A 19,436-nucleotide genomic window follows, 5' to 3' on the forward strand; every position below is an offset into this window, starting at 1 on the left:
AACTGGTATATACTCTGCCACTTACTCTATGATAAGTTATAATACTTTTCTTTGGATAATTTTAAGAACATTTGTGATATATGCATACTTAATTTATGAAAACTTTTTCTTTCCATATCTAGTCTTGGGATGTGTATTTTCGAAATACAGCAAGGGGAGTTAGTTCTGCCTACATACGTCCACCTACATTAGGTGGAGCTCCAGTACCCACCAGTACAGAGATGGTGCCTGCTGCAGCTATGCCCAGTGAGAAGATTATTGAACATCATCTCTCCGTGCAGTCGATTATCCGGTCTTATCAGGTGAGATTAATTTGTGGTTGATTTGTGCTTGTTTCTGCTTTTAAATGATGTAGAGTAGATAATTTGTTATCATCATCATCATCGTCAGAATAAAGCATTAATTGGTAACTTTTAAAATATGTTGGTTACTTTAATGTTTCTTTGTAAGAGTAGAGAGAGATGTTAATTTTTCCTTTGTTCATTGAGAACTTTTTCTTTTATTTAATTGAGAAATATATAACTTCAATCATTATGATAGTTAATTTAATAATATTTTATATACTTCACTCATTTCTAAAGCTTTAATTTGTAAAATTTAATTGTAAAGTTTTAAGTTAGCAGCTACATGCATATTTTGGTTTAAATCAGTCTTATAAAATTATAAAATCAATATTTCAAATGTTTCTCTTTTATTGTGTTGCATTTTTATTGCATTGTGATTAGCCAGTGCCATATCTGAGTTTGAAGAAAATTGCATTCATATCTGTTTTCTTTTTGATAACAGGTGATGATTGCTATTTTCTTGGAGTGGATAATTTTTATTTGATTTTAAAATAATTGTTTTCGCATAAACACCTAGGAACATAACAAAAACCAACCATTTATTTTTCAGTTATTTCTACTAGAAACTTCTCTTAATTCAGCAAAACAAATATTTTCAGTTTTACTCATGCTTTTTAACTTTGTGATTTGTGATTATTAATGATCCTGATCAAATGTTTAGGTCCAATGTTTTATTGCAACAATTGTATATTTATATCATTAACCAAAGTCTCTATTGACTGTTTTCTCCTCTGTTTTAAAAAAAATTGCTAGTCATAATTGAAATTCTTTGTTTTTGTCCCTAAAGAAATTTTCTTAATCTAGTTGTTGGAACTGTAAAATGGATAGTTAGCTTCCATTGTAAGAGTGAAAAATAGTCAGGAAATTGAAATATAATGAAGTTTCTTTATTTGTATGGTTGTTAATGAAAGGCCTTGCTGTAGTAGAGACAAATTTCAAACAGGAATGTAGCTAAATGTTTTGATTGGACACGTGGGGAAAGAGAAGAGATACTGAGATTTGCTAAGATATATAATGTTAAGCTCAAGGCCTGAAATTTTGTGGGGAGGGTGTTAGTCGATTCTATCATCCCCAGTGCTCAACTGGTATTTATTTTATTTTGTTGACTCTGAAAGGATGAAAGGTAATGTCAACTTCAGCAGAATTTGAACTCAGGATGTAAAGCCAGAAGAAATGCTGCAAAGTATTTTTTCCAGTGTGCTAACAATTCTGCCAGCCTGCTGCCTTGATAAGCTATATAATACTGAGAAATGTTTTCAAACACGCTGAAAAGAGCTAATCAGCTCAGATTTAGAAATGTATTGCTTTATGCAAAAGCTGTTCAGCACTAAATCTCTCAAGAAAATTAAATATATATGTGTATAATGCTAAATTATACATTCTGGTGTTGAAAATAATAGCTTCATGGCATAATTTATGATCTTTTACTTATTTCCAACCAAAGGGATGTATCTACGTTGAAGCATTGCATATATGTCCAATCAAACTTTATTTTAAAGCCAACTAAAAAATTTTTCCAGTCATTCTTTGAAATATATTATTTTCTGAAATGAATACACACCTCCTTTTAATGACTCTGAGGAAGCTTAAGGATGTTGCACAAGCATTGCTTCTTATAGCTGAAACAGCTGTAAGCTAATGAATTTGATTACATGATTTCTGTTCCCTTGTCATTCATTAATTAACTTAATATATATTAATGTTTCATTTATTAAATGAGATTGTACCTCACAGAGGGAATGTGGCTGATGCCGGTGTCACGTAAAAAGCATCTTTTGAGCGTAAGGCCTCATGGAGGCAGTGACATGCTGTGCTTGAGTAGAAGACCCATTAAGCCAAGTGAAATCATAGTCACAGCAGATACTGGTGTCCTGCAACTGGCACCTGTATCGGTGGCACATGAAAGCACCCATTACATTCTCAGAGTGGTTGGCATTAGGAAGGGCATCCAGCCATAGAAAACCATGCCAAATCAGACTGGAGTCTGGTGCAGCCCCTCAGTTTACTAGTCCTGATCAAACCATCCAACCCATGCCAGCATGGACAACGAATGTTAAATGATGATGATAAGATTGCTATCCTGCATCATATCTGCTGTTATTTATTAAGAGCTTTGGTTATGCTCTGAGTTATATGCTTACTATAGTGTTTAAGCTGGTTTGGTTATGATTTTAGAGGCATGTGTGTATTCATTGAATTATAACTCATAGATCAATTTGATACTTAATCCTGCATTTATTGTGATTTTGTAACATTTGGAATTGGCTGCAAATATATATGAATTTGAATTTTTTTGTGGAATATATTTTTTTATCTATTAATATCTTTTCTGTTTCTGAAACTCAAAATTGTTGAATTTTATAAGAATTAAAAATAAGGAACAAATACTGTAGTCAACTATGAAATACTTGTACTCAACTTTAAATTGTCATTTGAAAATGAATATTGGCAATATTTCTCAGCTGTTACATTTATTCAATTCATTATTTAATTTTTTTTAGCAGTAATTTTCGTATTTCTTTCTATGTGTATTCCTCTATCATTTTTAAATGGACTCTTCAATCAGTGATAGTTAAAATTTTAACTAATGCTTAATTTTTTTTTGCATGATTCAACTGTTATTTAAATTTATTTTATAACTAGCTTGTTGCGACTGAAGTAGCTCTTTCACTTTAAATTCCTGGTTTGGTGTCATTCTGTGTCTTGATTCTGATCTTCAATACTTACTGGCTGCACTTCATCTCAATGTGTATTTACATATTGTACCTGACTGTTTTTCCTTAACTATATTGTTTCGATGTCTAAATTCTAAAGCATTACATGTCTAATTTCAAGGAGAGTGGTCATGAAGAATTTCTTTCTGATTGTTCCTTGAATAAATGTACAGAAAACTTTTCAACTTCATATTCAGTGTATCAGTTGCAATCACCTCAGACCTGTAAAGTGCCTTTTCTTTACTTAGATTAGCAATAAAAAAATGTTTATCATGATTGAAAGAAAAGACAATGGCAAAGTGAAAAACCAGTTCCTTAAATAGAAAAGAAATCAATCAAAAATAGTACTCCAGTCTAGTTCATTTTAATATTGTATTAACATTTTTATACAATATTTTAAAAAGATAATTAAGCTTTGACTCGTGTGTTACACACCGAGATGGTAATTTGTCAGCAATTTAGCTTAGGCTATTTTATTTGTTTTCAATTTTGAATTAATAAATACTGACTTAAATAATCTTTTAGCATTCTTGTTTAACCTTTCTTATTTTATTGCATAATTGTTCACAAGAACATTATAAATTTGATTACAGTAAAACTGTTGTTCTGAACTCAAGTAGTTAATCACCATTTTATTTAATCTGATATTATAGTTTGTGTTAGGAAGAATATTTAACTTGAAGTGTATGCTTCATATGCACTTGTAGATTTGCAGACTCATCTAACATACACCAACTTGGAAAAAAAATACAAACATTGACAATTAAAGCTCAATTTTTATTTGTTTATTAGCTCATTACGTTTTTGTCGTTATTACTTTGGGTGTATATTTGATATAAATTATGCATTCACAATATATTACAAATGCTTGCAAAATGTGTACCAAAACAAAGGTAAGTGGTTGGAAAGTCATATAACTTTGTGTTAGCATAGAATATATTTTAATATATAATCTGGGTTTATTCAGTTTGTACCTAGTAAAATAAGTATTGAGAAAGAGATATCACTTGAAGTCCATGAATAAGACAACACTTAAACGTCTTAGAATGTATTGCTTGTTTATTTTCGTGTAAGAGAATTTTCAAACCAGTAACCATTATTACAAATAACAGTATACCCAATATTCACTGCATACTACTGATAACCACCTATTTCACAAAGATATGGAAGCCTGATAAAAGCTTTTTCTAGCTCTGTCAGTGAGTGGAATTAGTACACTGTAAGTAACAAGTTAGGTTTTTTTTTTCACTGAGGTATTTTGAATATATTTTAAATATATTTATTTATGTGCCCTTTTAAAGCCTAGCCAGGCTCATGGGCCTGGTTTCTATGGTGTATGTGTTGCCCCCAGCTGGAGGGAACGCCAGTCCATCGCAGCTTTACTCAAGAAACCGGAAGAAAGAGTGAGAGAAAGTTGTGGTGAAAGAATACAACAGGGGTCGTCACCACTCCCTGCCAGAGCCTTGTGGAGCTTTAGGTGTTTTCGCTCGATAAACACACACAACGCCCAGTCTGGGAATCGAAACCGCAATCTTCCGACCATGAGTCTGCTGCCCTAACCACTGAGCCATTGCGCCTCATTTTAAATATAACTTAAATTTAGAATCAACCAAGAATAGTATCTAGAAAGAAACTTTCTCTTATAGAATGATTATTTTTTAACCTTTATGATAATGATGATTAAAATTGCTATTTGATCTCAACTGCTATTCACTCATTTCTCATTATAGTTTTTCATATTAAGCAATAAGTTCTAATTTCACTTACAAATCATCCCAACTCATTAATTTCGTTTAATAATGTCCATATGGAAATTGAATAAAATAACGGGAAGGGATTATCTGTAACCACTTATAGTATCTTTAATAAAAACTTTTACTTCACTTGAGTTTTTTGTTCAAGTCTTCTGATATTTTTACTTGGAATAGCTGTTGATTACAATCATTTAAAATACACTTTAAAGTTGTAGTGTTTTTAAATTTGGTTATTAGCATTCTGGACCATATGTGAAAGAAAGTTGTCTTATTAAGAAGCCTTCTTATTTAAAAAGGGATATTCTAAATGTTAGTATGGCATATTGATATTAAAGGTCATATTTAGAATGCCAGTCAAACAGTGAAGTTGGACTAAGAATGACACACCAAGCATATCTGCATACCTAATGTACTGGAAAATTTAGTTTTGGCTTACAGCTTCTCAAAGAAAAAATATCTCACCAACACCCTTTGGAACTGTTCACAATAAAACCCTTCCTTTATCATCATCATTGTCATTGCTTAACATCCGCTTTCCATGCTGACATGGGTTGGACGGCTTGACTGAGGGCTGGCAAGCTGGGAGGCAGCACCAGGCTCAATCTGATTTGCCCTTCCAAATGACAACCACTCTGCAAGTGTAGTGGGTGCTTTTTATGTGCCACCCGAATGGGAGCCAAGTCAGGTGGCACTGGCATCAGCCACACTTGAATGGTGCTTTTTATGTGCATTCCAGGTGGCACTAGCATCAGTCATGCCTGAATGCTGCTTTTCATGTGCCAGTCAGGCAACACTGGCATCGGTCACACTTGAACGTTGCTCTTTACATGTCACCGGCATGGATGCCAGTCAGGTGGCACTGGCATCGGCTACACTTGAATGGTGCTTTTTATGTGTCACTGGCACAGGTGCTAGTCAGATGGCACTGACATCATCCTTGGCAACGATTTCTCTTGGTTCAACACATCTTCACAAGTGCAGCATATTACCTAATGATTGAAGGGTACTTTTAAATGGACCAGTTATGCTACACTAGCATCATCCACAGCTACCATCTCACTTGATTTGCCAGGTCTTCTCAAGCACAGCATATCTCCAAAGATCTCGGTTGCTTGTCATTACCTCTGTTTGGCCCAACATTTGAAGGTTGTGCTCCACCACCTCATCCCAAGTCTTCCTGGGTCTACCTCTTCCACAGGTTCCCTCCACTGTTAGGGTGTGATACTTCTTCACACAGCTGTCCTCATCTGTACATAACATATGACCACACCAGTGCAGTCGTCTCTCTTGCACACCACATCTGATGCTTCTTATGCTTAACTTTTCTCTTAGGGCACTTACACTCTGTCATGTGTGTGCACACTGACATTACACATCCAGCAGAGCATACTTGCTTCATTTCTTTGAAGCATACACATATCCTCAGCAGTCATAGCCCATATTTCACTACCGTGTAGCATGGCTGTTTACACACGGGCATTATACAGTTTACCTTTCACTCTGAGCGAGAGGTCCTTTGTTACCAGCAGAAGTAGGAGCTCTCTGAACTTTGCCCAAGCTATTCTTATTCTGGCAGCTACGCTCTCAGAGCATTCACCCCTACTACTCACTTGGTCACCTAGGTAATGTATAGAAAAACTCAGTTTGTATGATTTCTTTTTGTATGGGCAATTAGGATATTTATTTTGGAGGTTTCAGTAGGGAGTCTATCACATTGTATCTATCTAGTCTGCTTTGGTACCTTTCCTCTTTCAACTTTATATCCTTATTGAGCCTCTCCCCATGTTTCACAATCAAATTCTCAAAATTGTGTGGGTATCTAAGCAACTATGGAGAAAGTGTACCTTGAGGCTCATATTAGCACACACACTTCTGAAGTATTGAGCATCTTTTGGTTTTATGAACATAAATTTTTTAAAAAAATCTTTTGTAGAGCAGTGCAACCATGTATCATTATAACTTATATTTTAGGACACCAGGACTATATTTCAGGACAAGTGGTCAAAAGTTTATTCTCAAACTAATATTTTATGGTAATATATAAAGCTGTTACTTATAATTTTCTATTAGTTCTTTTGAGATGACAATTATTTTGATTCTAGTACTTGAGTGTTGTTTATTTTATTGGCCATGGAAGGATAAAAGGCAAAGTCAACCCAGAAGGATTTGAAGTATATACTGCATGGCAGTTTGTCTGTTGCTCTATTGATTTTGCTCTAATTATAATAAATACATGAATTTAAAAGTAAAACAATGTTTATCAGCAGAATGATGTCTGAACTTTGAAAATCCATCATGTACGTAAATGAAACTGTACATAACTAAAACAAGTTTTATAGGTTGTAAAGATGTTGATATGAGAGACATCCCACATATAACACTTTTTGCTGAAGTACTTTTAGATATCTCAAGAACAATCTGAGTCAAGTCCTCTATAAGATTATTACCTTATTTTTTTACTATTAACCTGTTTATTTGAAATATGAAAAATTGTGACTTGTTAACCTATAATTTATATAAGAGGAATCTAGATTTGACTATATTTCAATTGTGTACATCTAGTTTTTGATTATTTCATTTTTATTGAGTAGGATCGACGACTTTGCTTTATTCTCAACATATACAAATGGAATGTTCTTTTGAATTGCTATGTTCATCTTTTTTCTTTCAAAGCATTGCATTTCAAACAGTTTGGTTACCGTTCTGTGTCAAGTGCTATATATAAATCTGTGGGATGTACTCAGTGTATATCTTGGTTACAATATATGAAGGAGATTAATGTGAAGCAATGAAATTTTAGAAAACAAACTATCAGCAGTGTTAAGTTTTTTTTTTTCATATTTTATTGGTGTCTAAATTTTAAATGTTTATAATTTTCTTTACACTTGTCACTTAGACCATATGAAATTCATTTATGAAAAAAAAGAAAAGAGATAGATTCCAAAGTAAATCTTTTATGATTGAAGATTGCTTCTGATTTTCTTGCATAATTTGATGCAGTCTAAAACAACTGGAAGTTGAAATTTAGGTTTATAGTTGAATATCTCTGGGCCACAGATCTGCTGTTTCCCCACCCTGCCTTTTCTTTAGCTACTATGACTTCTACCCCTTGGAGCTAGTTGCATTCAGGCCTATCCAACTCACATGTCTCCCTATTCTTTTTGCCTCCCTTTTCCCCTTCCTCTCAAGCCTTGCATTAACCACTACTTCTCCCAGTCCTATGTCCCCAGCACATTAGTCCTTTGAATTTTCCCAGTAGCCATCAACTTTTAGCTGCTCAAGATGAGCAGCTACTATGTTAATTTCGCTGGTCCCAGAGAGTCTGTGAGGGCTTCTTTAAGACCAACTCATTAAAAAAATTCACTAGATATTTAGTTTTGATAGTATACTACAGAAATATTCCCAATATTCGTTTGTTTTTGTTTCAGAATTTATGAAGAACCAGAAAAATTTAATCAGTGGCTGGATTGATATATTTTGTTTGTTTGTTGTCGATAGCATTTCTTAACTCTTAACAGTATGTCGGACTTTTTCCTGTGAAAGTCAAACTTGCATGTTATTTTTGAATTTTCCATGAAAGTTTTATTTTCCCAGTTTTTCAGCTACAATGTTTGTCAAGCATATTTGATTGTCCTTGTGTGAGGGAACTTTTCAAATACATGCACAATATCATCAGGATATACAGTGTTTAATGTAGGACCTCATCTTTGTAAAGAGGCAGATACCATGCCAATGGTTGTAGACTGTGTATTAGTATACTGATGTGTTTCACTTTTGAGAAGTTGTTTAGCATGATGAAACCATATATTTGTTGTGTGTGTAGTGTTATTATTTGGATGAGTTTCTATTAGCTATTTAGTGAACGTCTTAGTTTTAGCTGCTAGTAACAAAATTGCTCATTGTGATCAAGCAACAATATTTTTCAGTTTTGCAATAAATTGAAACTTGTTTGTGGAACAGTTGTCATTGCTGATCTGATATGTTTATTTCATTAAACTTAAGTGATGTTAAGGTGAAACTTTCACTCAGTGTTAAAGTTTCAAATTATTGTAGACACTGATGAAATGCTGAATAAATGAGGACTGATTCCTTTATTGCATTTAAGTGTTATTTACTGAAATTTGATATTCGTTGAATTTCATACATGCAATATAGTGGACAAACTCTTCATAGAAGAACTCATTCAATTTGAGTAAGATAGTCTTACTCAGTCTTTAGATTTAGTGCTTATGTCTTTTAAAATGCACATTTTCAAGTGCTAAAACATTGTTTTAAGCATTAACAATATTGATGTCTTTATCTTCTGTTGCATTTAGTGTAAAAGGTGGCAAAGATTCATTAATGCACTTTTTGAATAGAAAATTTTAAATGCAATCTAGTAGTTGATGAAACTATAAGGCTAAATCTGCCTTAATGTTTTTAAGAAATACTGTGACCAACATTGGTGTGCTAAATAATTTAAGAGAGGTACTATTTTTTTTTTGTAGTGCAATTTTTACTGTGTAATTTTTACTGTGTAATTTTTACATTGACCTATATCATACTTGAGGTCTCTGAAACCAATACAACACTGAAATGACATCCTGTTTTTCACAACATAAGTGTTTATCTATTATCTGTACTTTTGCAAGATTTCTACCTCATAAAAAAACAGAAACTCTTAGCTTGGATTGGTTGAGATTTTCCCAATGTTTTTATATTCTATTTAGTGATATTCTTACAATAATTCAGATTATTTATTTTTGTCATCAAATGTATCTCCCTCCTTATTAACTTGCATAACTCTTAAAAACTGTAAATATTGGGTCATCCCACAAATTATGTGTTTTTTTTAATACTTTTATTTTTCAAAATTAAGATAAACAAAGTTCTTATACCCCCCCTTCATTTTCTACAACGCTCTTCTATCTATCTGGTAGACTTGTAGGGTCACACATTCTCTCTTGCAAAGTTTGTGAGGAACCTATTGATCCAGTTTGCTGACTTTTTTCATGGTATGCAGGTGAATGGTTGAATAACCAAATCCAAGCTTCTCTGCTGGTTCCTCAACAGTTACAGTGGGATTTTGTTCCACCAGGGTTTGTAGGACGGCTTCATCAAGCTCAACAGATTTTCCAGGACGAGCCTCATCATCTAGGCTGTAGTTTCCGGCTCAGAGTTTCCTTGCACTTTCCGTTGCGTTGTTGCCTTCATTGAGCTTATAAAGCAAAACATGCCGAATATACTCCTTTGTCACTTCCATTATAGCTTTAAAAAAAATAACTGTTAAAATCGAACTGCACTGTTCAAAACTTGCACTAAGAATAAGTACAAGGTAAAATTACCACCTGTTTTTATAGCAAGTTGATGCAGGTAGTTTATCCTGTCCCCCTCCAACTTTCAGTTCATGCAGTTGGAAACAACGCATTATTTATGGGATGACCCAATATATTATATGGAATATTTTGTCAAACTTACTCTTGACATGTATAATATGTATGTTCTTACAAATATGCATATATGCACACACATACACACACACACTGTTTATTTAAAATAAACAAAAAACCATAGTTTATACTTTTGTTATCTATTAAAAGGAGGAGAGCTAAATACTTGGTTCCTTACACCATATTCTGTAGATAAAACTGTATGTCTGTTCGTTTTATCTTTCCTTTTCAAACAGATTCGTGGCCATAATGTAGCTAAATTGGATCCTTTAGGAATTGCTTCTGCAGATTTAGATTCTGAGACTCCACCAGAGCTAATTCTGACAAACTATGGATTGGGTATGTATTGAGAGCCACTGTAGGATATGTAACAATTTTTTTGGTTACAATTTTCAAATGTTTCTTTCTTACATTACCTCCACATTGAATTCCTCAACTGATACTGCTGTAAAAAAAAAAAAAAATAGTTGCAATATATTCTAAATGAAAATATTGCTAATGATAATTTCAAATATTGTTTTATGCATTTAAATAATAATAATAGTAATCATCATTATTCAATGTTGATGATAATAAAATAATCATGCTGGCATGGGCTGGACTGTTTGACAGGATCCAACGTAGTGTGTTAGTAGAGTGAGAGCTGTATGGTGGTGGAGAAATAGAGATAATTTGGTGGCTCAGAGGGATAATTGGTGTAAAATATGGGTAGAGATAATAGTTTAAGGATGAAGAATGGATATCAAGTGAAATGTTTAGAGAGATGATGGGCAGTGGGAGTATCTTGAAGAGGATGTTGGGCAAAGGGCCTAGTTGTGCATAAACTGGCACTCTGCTATGGTGATGAGAGTTCCAGTTGGTCCAATCAATGGAACAGCCTGAAATTAATGTGCAAGTAGCTATCTCTCCTTGGACATGCAAACCCTTAACACACTTCTCACAGAGATTCAGTGTAACAAGGCTGACCATTTGAATTACAGGTACAGTTGATTTTTGCCAGGTGGGTGGACTGGAGCAATGTGAAATAATGTGTCTTGCTGAAGGACACAATGCACTGCTAGTAACCAAATTCACTACCTTATGATCATGAGACAAATAGTCTAATCACTAAGCCATAAGCTTTCAGAACTTAGTTTTGCAGATTTGGGTGGGTCTTCTTGAGACCTGCATATCAGCACTCGTCCCAGTCCTTTATCACCACTTCATTCTCTGTCTTCCTGGATTCTTCTGTGAACTCTGATCCTCATACTGCACGACATTTGCAATTCTCTTCCTTTCTACCTCACCTTTAACCAAATATACTTGTCACCTAGCTGTCCTTTTAGTCATTTGGTAATGCTGCCTGCTACCACCTTTCTTCTAGGTTTTCCAAGCCTGTTTCTTACCCCTTATGAATCACATAACAAAAATAGGATATACTCTATATTGCTGGAAATATGAGTTTTGTATCCCACCATTCCTTTATTAGAGGACAGTCTTTTTCCTAGTTGGTAGTAGAATTTAAATGTCTTTTGTGCAGTGCCCAAGCGGGGTCTTGTTTTATATAAGGAGTCATATTGTTCTCCCTCATGTACTGTTACGCTGATATCTTGTATAGGTAAATATTGACAAAACTTTAAAAATTACATTCTGGTTTTGATACTGGAGATACAAAGGCTCACTAATGGTTTCTGTTTCGGTTAATCCGGGGTAGCTTCTTAATTCTCATTGTTATATTTACTGCAAAAATGCTGAATTTGGTTCAGATATTAAAGATATTTAAAAGTCTGTTTACATTTTACCTATAGGTTTCTTCCAAGAAGTTTCAAAGAGAAACTCCATCCTAACTGTTATAGGAGGCACAAGCACTTTCACACACATGTATACATGCGATGGACACTTCTGCTTTCCAAATTCACTCAACAAGGCTTCAGTTGGCCTGAGGCTATAGCAGAAGACACTTGCCCAAGGTACCACTTAGTGGGACTGAATCCCAAACCATGTGATTGAGAAGCAAGCTTCCTAACCACACAGCCTATTTAAACATTTTTAACTCCATTGTGTTTCCAGAATAAATTCAGTTTTGCTGCCATAATTGCTATCACTATTGGAAATAGATATATTTCATTCCTTTATTCCAACACATGTTTTTAATTTGAATAGCCTTTAAATTTGTTATTACTTCTGAATGTAAAGCTGGTATCTAATTGTTTCAAATATGGAAAAAAGTTTTCGAATAGATAACAATGTCAGAAGAAATATCAAAAAAATATTTAGAATTTTTATGTTTCTACCTGTGACAGGCCTTCCATCCTTACCACTGCCTCTTTAGAAATAAACTTGATTCATTCCCTTTGCAGTTACTGTTTAAGGAAATCCTAATCTGAGTCTGCTGTCACTATATATGTATATGTTTCACGAGTACATATATCTGAATGTATGTATGTGTGTGTATTTGTACAGACATACACACACACATACATTGCCAATGCTCTCTATGGTTATTGCTGTGTATCCCCTTTTGTCCACCTATTAGTGCTAGCTAGGCAGTTCCCATCACCTGTGCTTGACCCTGATCGTGACAATCCATCCAAATCATGACAGCATAGAAAGTGAACATACAATAATGGTGTTGTACAGCAAGTGTCTGTCTAGTTAAATTAGTATAGTAACAATTTTTATGTTGATATGAATAAGTATTTATGTGCAGTATCAAACAGGCTGGTAATTTAGGATGGTGAAAAATTTTGGATACTGTCAAATGCGAAAGTGTTAAGTAGTAATGTATAAAATTGTGGTATGGTTATTGCCAATTTTAGTTTTACATTCGTATTGATCTATTCATAAGATTACACAGTTAATGGCAGTCCTTTGAAATTTTTGGTTGATATTAATTACTGTGCATATCGAGTTTGTATCTTTATTGTATCTATATAAACTTTATATATTTTCATTTGGAAGTTTTTGTTTTTACTGCAGTAAACAGTGCAAGGATTCATACAATGTAATGTAAATTATTTAACAAATGGTTTTATTCCAGGGAATAATAAAGGCTGAATAAAAGATCCTACCACCTATTTACAGAATTTTTGATTTGTAAAGATATTCTTTGTAATTTCACATTCAAAACTTGAAATAATGGTTAAGTAAAACTTGCGGATGAAATTGTTAAATAGTAATTGACTCCAAATACATATTACTTTTATGCTAAAGTTACTTCTATTTAAATTTTTCTTTTTTGCTTCTGCGCAGCTTACTTCTTTTTTAAAAACTTGGTTTCATTGAAAAGAATATACTTTTATAAAAATAAGCATTAATTTTTTACTAAAGGAATTTGTATAAGAAATTATTGAAATATTATAATCAAAAATTTAATAATAGGTAGTAATATCTTTTATACACACATATATTTGTGCATGTGTGTTTCAGGCCTACAATTATAAAAATACTAATTATTTGTTTTTCTTTCAGTGCTTTGAAGAAATTCAATTTGCATCTGACAGTTGAGATGAGTTTTCAGGGATCTGGATCGGTACTTTCATTCACTACTAGTTCCTAATTTGTGTCTTTTTTTTGGTTTCTCTCACACTAGATCCGCGGTCATGAGCTAGCTGCAGTTGATCCACTTGGCTTAGATCAGCGCTCAGATGGTTCATCTATGTCCGAGATTTTAATCAACCATTACGACCTTGGTAAGGCTAGGTGTCTGATGCTGCTAATGGTATAATTCTACTTGTCAATGTTGTCACCAGTTTTCTAAGTCTTAATATTTCATTATTCTATTCTTTTGCTAATGAAAAGATATTCTGTTTTCTCATTTTCTTTCTCTCTGTTTTAATTTCCTCTGTTCTTTCATTCTTTAAATTTGGTTGGTTTTGTGCTTATCTTCTTACATGTAACTTCTATAATTTTTTAACTAATTCATTTGATCACATCACCCCTCTCCAGTAGTCTGAATTTTTTTGTCAAAGTCTATTGTTCACATTACTAGATTTACTAGACTTCAGAGTATCACTGGAAACAATATTCCATTTTATTAATTATTGAGCATTTTGTTAATTTGGGAAATGTTAGTGACATTGAAATAGATAATTGTTAGCGGTTGCACTACGTCTTTTGGTGTTCCCCTTCCCATTTCCTTCTTAATGAAGCTTATTATTGTTTCCTAAACATTCGTATTCTTATCACAGTCTATTTCAGTCCTTCCAACACTTTTTTAGGTCCAGATGTTGCAAACTAGCTTAAATCTTGCAACAGTACTTTAAATTAATTACTTTGGTTTCTCATTTAAGTCCTGTAGGAAAATTCTGTATTGTGTGTGCTTGTGTATTTGTGTGCATAGATGTTTTAATTTTGGCAGTAGTTTAATGCTTACTAAACATTTTGATTTGTTTTTCTAAACTTTAAGTGGATATTTATTTATTTTTTATATTTGTTCAACGCAGGAGTTTTTCACATCAGTATCTGCTTTTGTTAAATGAGTAAAATTGCCATTATTTCACACTTTAATATGTGCACACACAATCAAGTGTGTGCATGCGTAGTCTTTTCAGAAGTTGTTTTGTCTTGGTTTTCCTTGAAAATGAGAATCGGAGTATATTTTTAGAGCATGTTACTGCAATTATTTTAGCATGTTGCTTCATTTACATGTTTTCTTTTATTGATATGAGTAAGTCAATTTGCTCATAACCACTTTGTTTAGATGTTTATATCATGTATTTATTTTCTAGCTAAATTTATCTTTTTTTTTCTTTAATGTGTTTTATGTGTATTGCCAGTAACACTGCTAGTGTAGCAATGCCTTCAATAATTGTATGTTGTTGATAAAATAAAGTTTAACTAGTTATTGCACATTTTTCATAGCTTCCCAATCAAGGCTACTCTGAGGTTCAGCAACAATTTGAATTTTAATCTACAGCTTGTTGGTTATTAAATCTATTAAAAGTAAAGTTGTTGCTTAACCCCAGGTTAATGTTGATTGAATAGCAACAAAAGTTGTGCTTATAAGATCTTGCAAAAACCCATGGCTTCAGTTTGCAAATCATTTTATGCTTAAGAAGCACTGACAGTTTTGATAGATTTTTCATGTGTGACAAATATTACATGTAAACTACTTGAAATCTTGTGTATGTTTTCTGTTATAAAGCTATTAGTCTGTATTATGAATGCAAGTTAAAATTTATGTTGCTGATCCAACTGAAAAGGAATAAAAATAAATAAAATTCAGCAGTGACCTAATTTTAGTTTTTGATTTTTGTGATCTAGGTTCTTTTTTCTTCTTTTTTTTCTTACACCAATGACCTACCGACATGCTTGAAAATTTTAAATTTATGCATTACTTTGAATAATTGGCTTTTCTGATAAGGCAGTAGTTACTGACAGTCTTTTATCTTTTGAATGTGTGATAAAGACAGAAATGAAAGAAAAAAAAAAAAACAGAAAATGATTTTATCACGTTGAAACTAAATAGCAAATAAATTACTAGTTTTATACAGCTTGGTCAAGTTATTTGAAAGTTTTTGGCTCTCGGTCAACAGATTTCTGGCTTTTTGGTTTGTGTGTGTGTGTTACTGGTTTGGTAGAGAAAGTGCTTGTACTCATAGACTTTCCACAGTCCCTTAGGACCTGTGATACTGAGACAGTAAAGATTCCTCCTGTTGAACTGCAAGTTGATGGCTGCTAGAAAAACATGGGCTGGAAAGAATGTCCTAGAGGGAAGAGATTGGGTGAAGTAGTTAGTAGGGAGCCTGGTGTGCTGGGCACAATATAGGAGATGGGAGATGAGTAAATTGGAAGTGTTTTAGTAGAGTTCGCAGGGGATCAACCAGCTTTCAGGAGTATATACCACTATAAGTGGTAGAAAAACAGAAAAAAGAAAGAGCTCATTCATGAGTCAGAAATTTCTGTTATGATTTTTCTTTGATACACCTTTTTCCATTTATTTCACCAAGCAGAACCCCAAATGTAGTGTAAGTACTCTAATGCTTCACTCTTTCATTGCTATATTTCTAACTGAAGTGTGGTTTAATTACATTCTAGTAAGTAGGAATTTAGACAGCTTTGATGGCATAGCTATACTTTTTAAAAAAAAAATATTAACCTACCAGAGTTGTTTGAAACACAATTTAAAAGGTTCATTAATCTATTATTGAAATTTTGCTTCAAAAATGCAGGCAAGTACAGGTTAAAATCTGTGAAATGTAAAGTTAGATTTTGTTAAAGTATCACCAGAATCATTACACCATGTGACAAAATGGTTGGCGGCATTTTGTTCGACTGCTTACATTCTGAGTCAAAAATTTGCCTCAGTAGAGTTTCATCTCAAGGCAGTGCTCCAGCATGGCCACAGTCAAATGACTGAAGCAAGTAAAAGAATATAGTTATCAATAAACATATATATTGCTAAAATATTATGTATACACTTTATATGTATAGCTTAAATATTTTATATATGCCCTGATTTTGTCCAGTTTTTCCCCCCTGTTCAGATTCTTCATAGCTATCTATTTTATTATATGGAGCACTTATAGGAGCTAACAAGAGTAAATAGGTTTTAAGTTAACAGGTTTTGACTGGTTAGATCTGGTTTCTTCTGGAATTTTAGAACAGAAATATTGTAAAAGTTTCCCCTCCATTCTCTTTTTGAAAATTATTTCACTACTATCAGAAATTGAAATGTCAGTACCCTCTACATTTATATTTAATGCATTGAAAAATCGTTCATATTCAGAGGCACTGTTATTTAAATCTGAAAGTTATGTAATTTTTAAAATGAGTAGAATATTATAAAAAGTAAAATAAAGGATTTGGGAGAAATAGCTAAAAATTTCAGGGAACAGTATTGGATAATGTACAAGTGTTTATATCTAGTAAAACCACATTATCATTGACTCAGACATGATATATGCCAGTATTCTGATTTATTTATGAACATGTAAATCCAGGCTGTTTTGAGTACTTTGATACTGTATGGTCACATGTGGGAGTGCTTTGGCAACATAGGATGACATGTAGTTTTAGTTAGTTGATAACAAAAAGGTTAATGTCAAGTATGTATTTATACTTGAGAAATTTTAAAATTTTACATATGCTTAAGTAATGGTTTGTACTACAAAAGTTTTCTGGTATATTTGTAGCATACTTCGAGGTAAACTTTTTTTTATACATACCAAAGCCATTGTTATTTTGACAATTATAAATAAATGCCTTTTTTTTTTCTTTGGAAAGATTGAAGTGGGGGAAAAAATCTAGCTGGCTGGTTTCAAATCTTTTTTGATTCTCATCAGAGATAGACTACCATTTCATCTGCTCATGGAGTGAAATATAGCTAATATCTATCTATCTATCTATCTATCTATATATATATATATATATATATATATATATATATATATATTTAGTCACTAAATCTAGTGTTTGCTTAACTGATTGGTTTTATTTGTATAAATAGTGATATGTTAGAGACTAATTTAAATTAAATAATTATCTACCAAACAGCATTTCAATAATGGAATATTTTTCTCTATGGTATTCTTTTAACAGTTATTCATATCATTTTGAGTAAATTATTTTTTGTAGCTAAAGAGTGCAGTGAATGTGCCAGGAAAGCTAGCATTAATTTTTTTGTGCATCTTGTTGCTTGATTTAATGTTTTTTGTAGATAAAACTAAGGACAGGTCATAGAGATAGGAAAACCTGCCTTGGGAGAGAGCCGAAATGAAATTGTTTCTTCAGTGACTGAACAGACTTGTTCTCCCTCTGACTTCCTTTCAAAAATATACATCAATATTAAAACCATCTGTTTTCTAATAAGACGGAATGATGCAAAGTAAAGTGATCTATTGAATTAAACAATCATCCTTATCTTCGTCGTTTTTGCCTATTTTCATGTTGGTATGGGTTCAATGAGTAATCATAGTTTGGGTCAGTTCTCATTTGATGGGTTATGGAATCACATACATGCATTCTATTTTTGACTTGGTAAGAGTTAGCTATGCAGGTAACGGTTAATGATGGGAAAGGTATTCAGTTGTAAAGCAATACCTCGATAATGTGGTCATTTGGCCTATGCTAGCATAGAGAACAAATGTAAAATGAATTTCTTAGCACTTTATAGTGTGTGCTGGGGGGCAATTTGTCATGGTATCAATTCTAGAAGCTATGTTCTCAACAGGATATGACTAGGGTCCTCATGAACCTTCATCTTGTTTCATTTGCCAACCACTTTACAGTGTGTACATTTGTGATACCAGCACTAGTGAGGTACCATAATGAAACTAGTGGATTATCTTGCGAGACAAGAGACATTATACATTGTTTCCATTTGTTTTGGGCAACATGACCTGACCAATGGAGTGGATAGAAGAGAAAATGAATTAGGAGCAATGGGGAGAGAGAGTAATGAGAGAGACACACTATTGATTGCTACATATTTGCTGGTGAGAGAGAAAGAGCATCTGTAATGGATTGTCATAAAAATGGTCTATAGAAAGATACTGTGATGGCTGTTAAAAACCAGACACTTGAAGAGGTTGGCAGTATAAGTGACGCTAGCTAACGAGAGTGTGAAAGTGAATAGCAATAAGAAAGTTATGGACATCTGTAAAAGAGTGACTTGAGGGAGTATTTGTATAATGTTCCTATGCTAGTGCAGTTCTCTTTTATGCACAGTATATCTGATTCCTCTTATATCAAGTTCCCCCTCCCCATCATCTTCGCACACTAACATTACACATCCAACAGAGCATGCCTGCTTCATTTTTTTTCTGGTCTTTGCATATAAAGTGCATTGCTCATGAATCCTCTGCAGTCAAGGAACATGCATCATTGCATTTCATATACATGAATTAGACAATCTACTTTGCACTCTGAGGAGAAAATCCTTTGTTGCTAATCGTAGGTAATAGCTCCCTGACTTTTTTCTGACTTAATCTTGCTCTGGCTATTATGCTTCCAAAGCACCCACTTCAACTTCTAATTAGTTCATCTAATTAACAAAGGATATCCATTACTTCTAGGAAGCCTTCCAGGCATTTGAATCTTTTTCTGGTCAGCTCTTAGTACTTGTTGCACCTGCACTCCTATCACAATGTCTGTCTTCTGTGTTAGCCTACCTGTGCCTTATTACATTGTATGGTGTTCCTATTTCTTTTCCGTAGATCAAGCTTGGTTATTTCCCTGACAGTAACAGAGTCCTGTCTTTTTTTTTTTTTTTTA

General features: G+C 33.3%; 1 protein-coding gene across 2 annotated transcripts in view; it reads left to right on the forward strand.

Moving 5' to 3' along the window:
- The window catches only part of LOC106874395 (2-oxoglutarate dehydrogenase complex component E1), a 57,927-nt gene that overhangs the window by 14,526 nt on the left and 23,965 nt on the right, over positions 1 to 19,436 (forward strand). Inside the window, exons 2-3 of one of the 2 annotated variants that reach the window (XM_014922119.2) lie at positions 123 to 302; positions 10,478 to 10,580. In XM_014922119.2, coding sequence (XP_014777605.1) covers positions 123 to 302; positions 10,478 to 10,580 — 283 coding nt within the window. Of the gene's footprint in view, positions 1 to 122; positions 303 to 10,477; positions 10,581 to 13,812; positions 13,913 to 19,436 lie in introns of both variants that reach the window. The other variant, XM_014922120.2, reaches the window with a different exon arrangement.

The sequence above is a fragment of the Octopus bimaculoides genome, chromosome 5 (genome assembly GCF_001194135.2).
Source record: "Octopus bimaculoides isolate UCB-OBI-ISO-001 chromosome 5, ASM119413v2, whole genome shotgun sequence".
Lineage (NCBI taxonomy): Eukaryota > Metazoa > Mollusca > Cephalopoda > Octopoda > Octopodidae > Octopus > Octopus bimaculoides.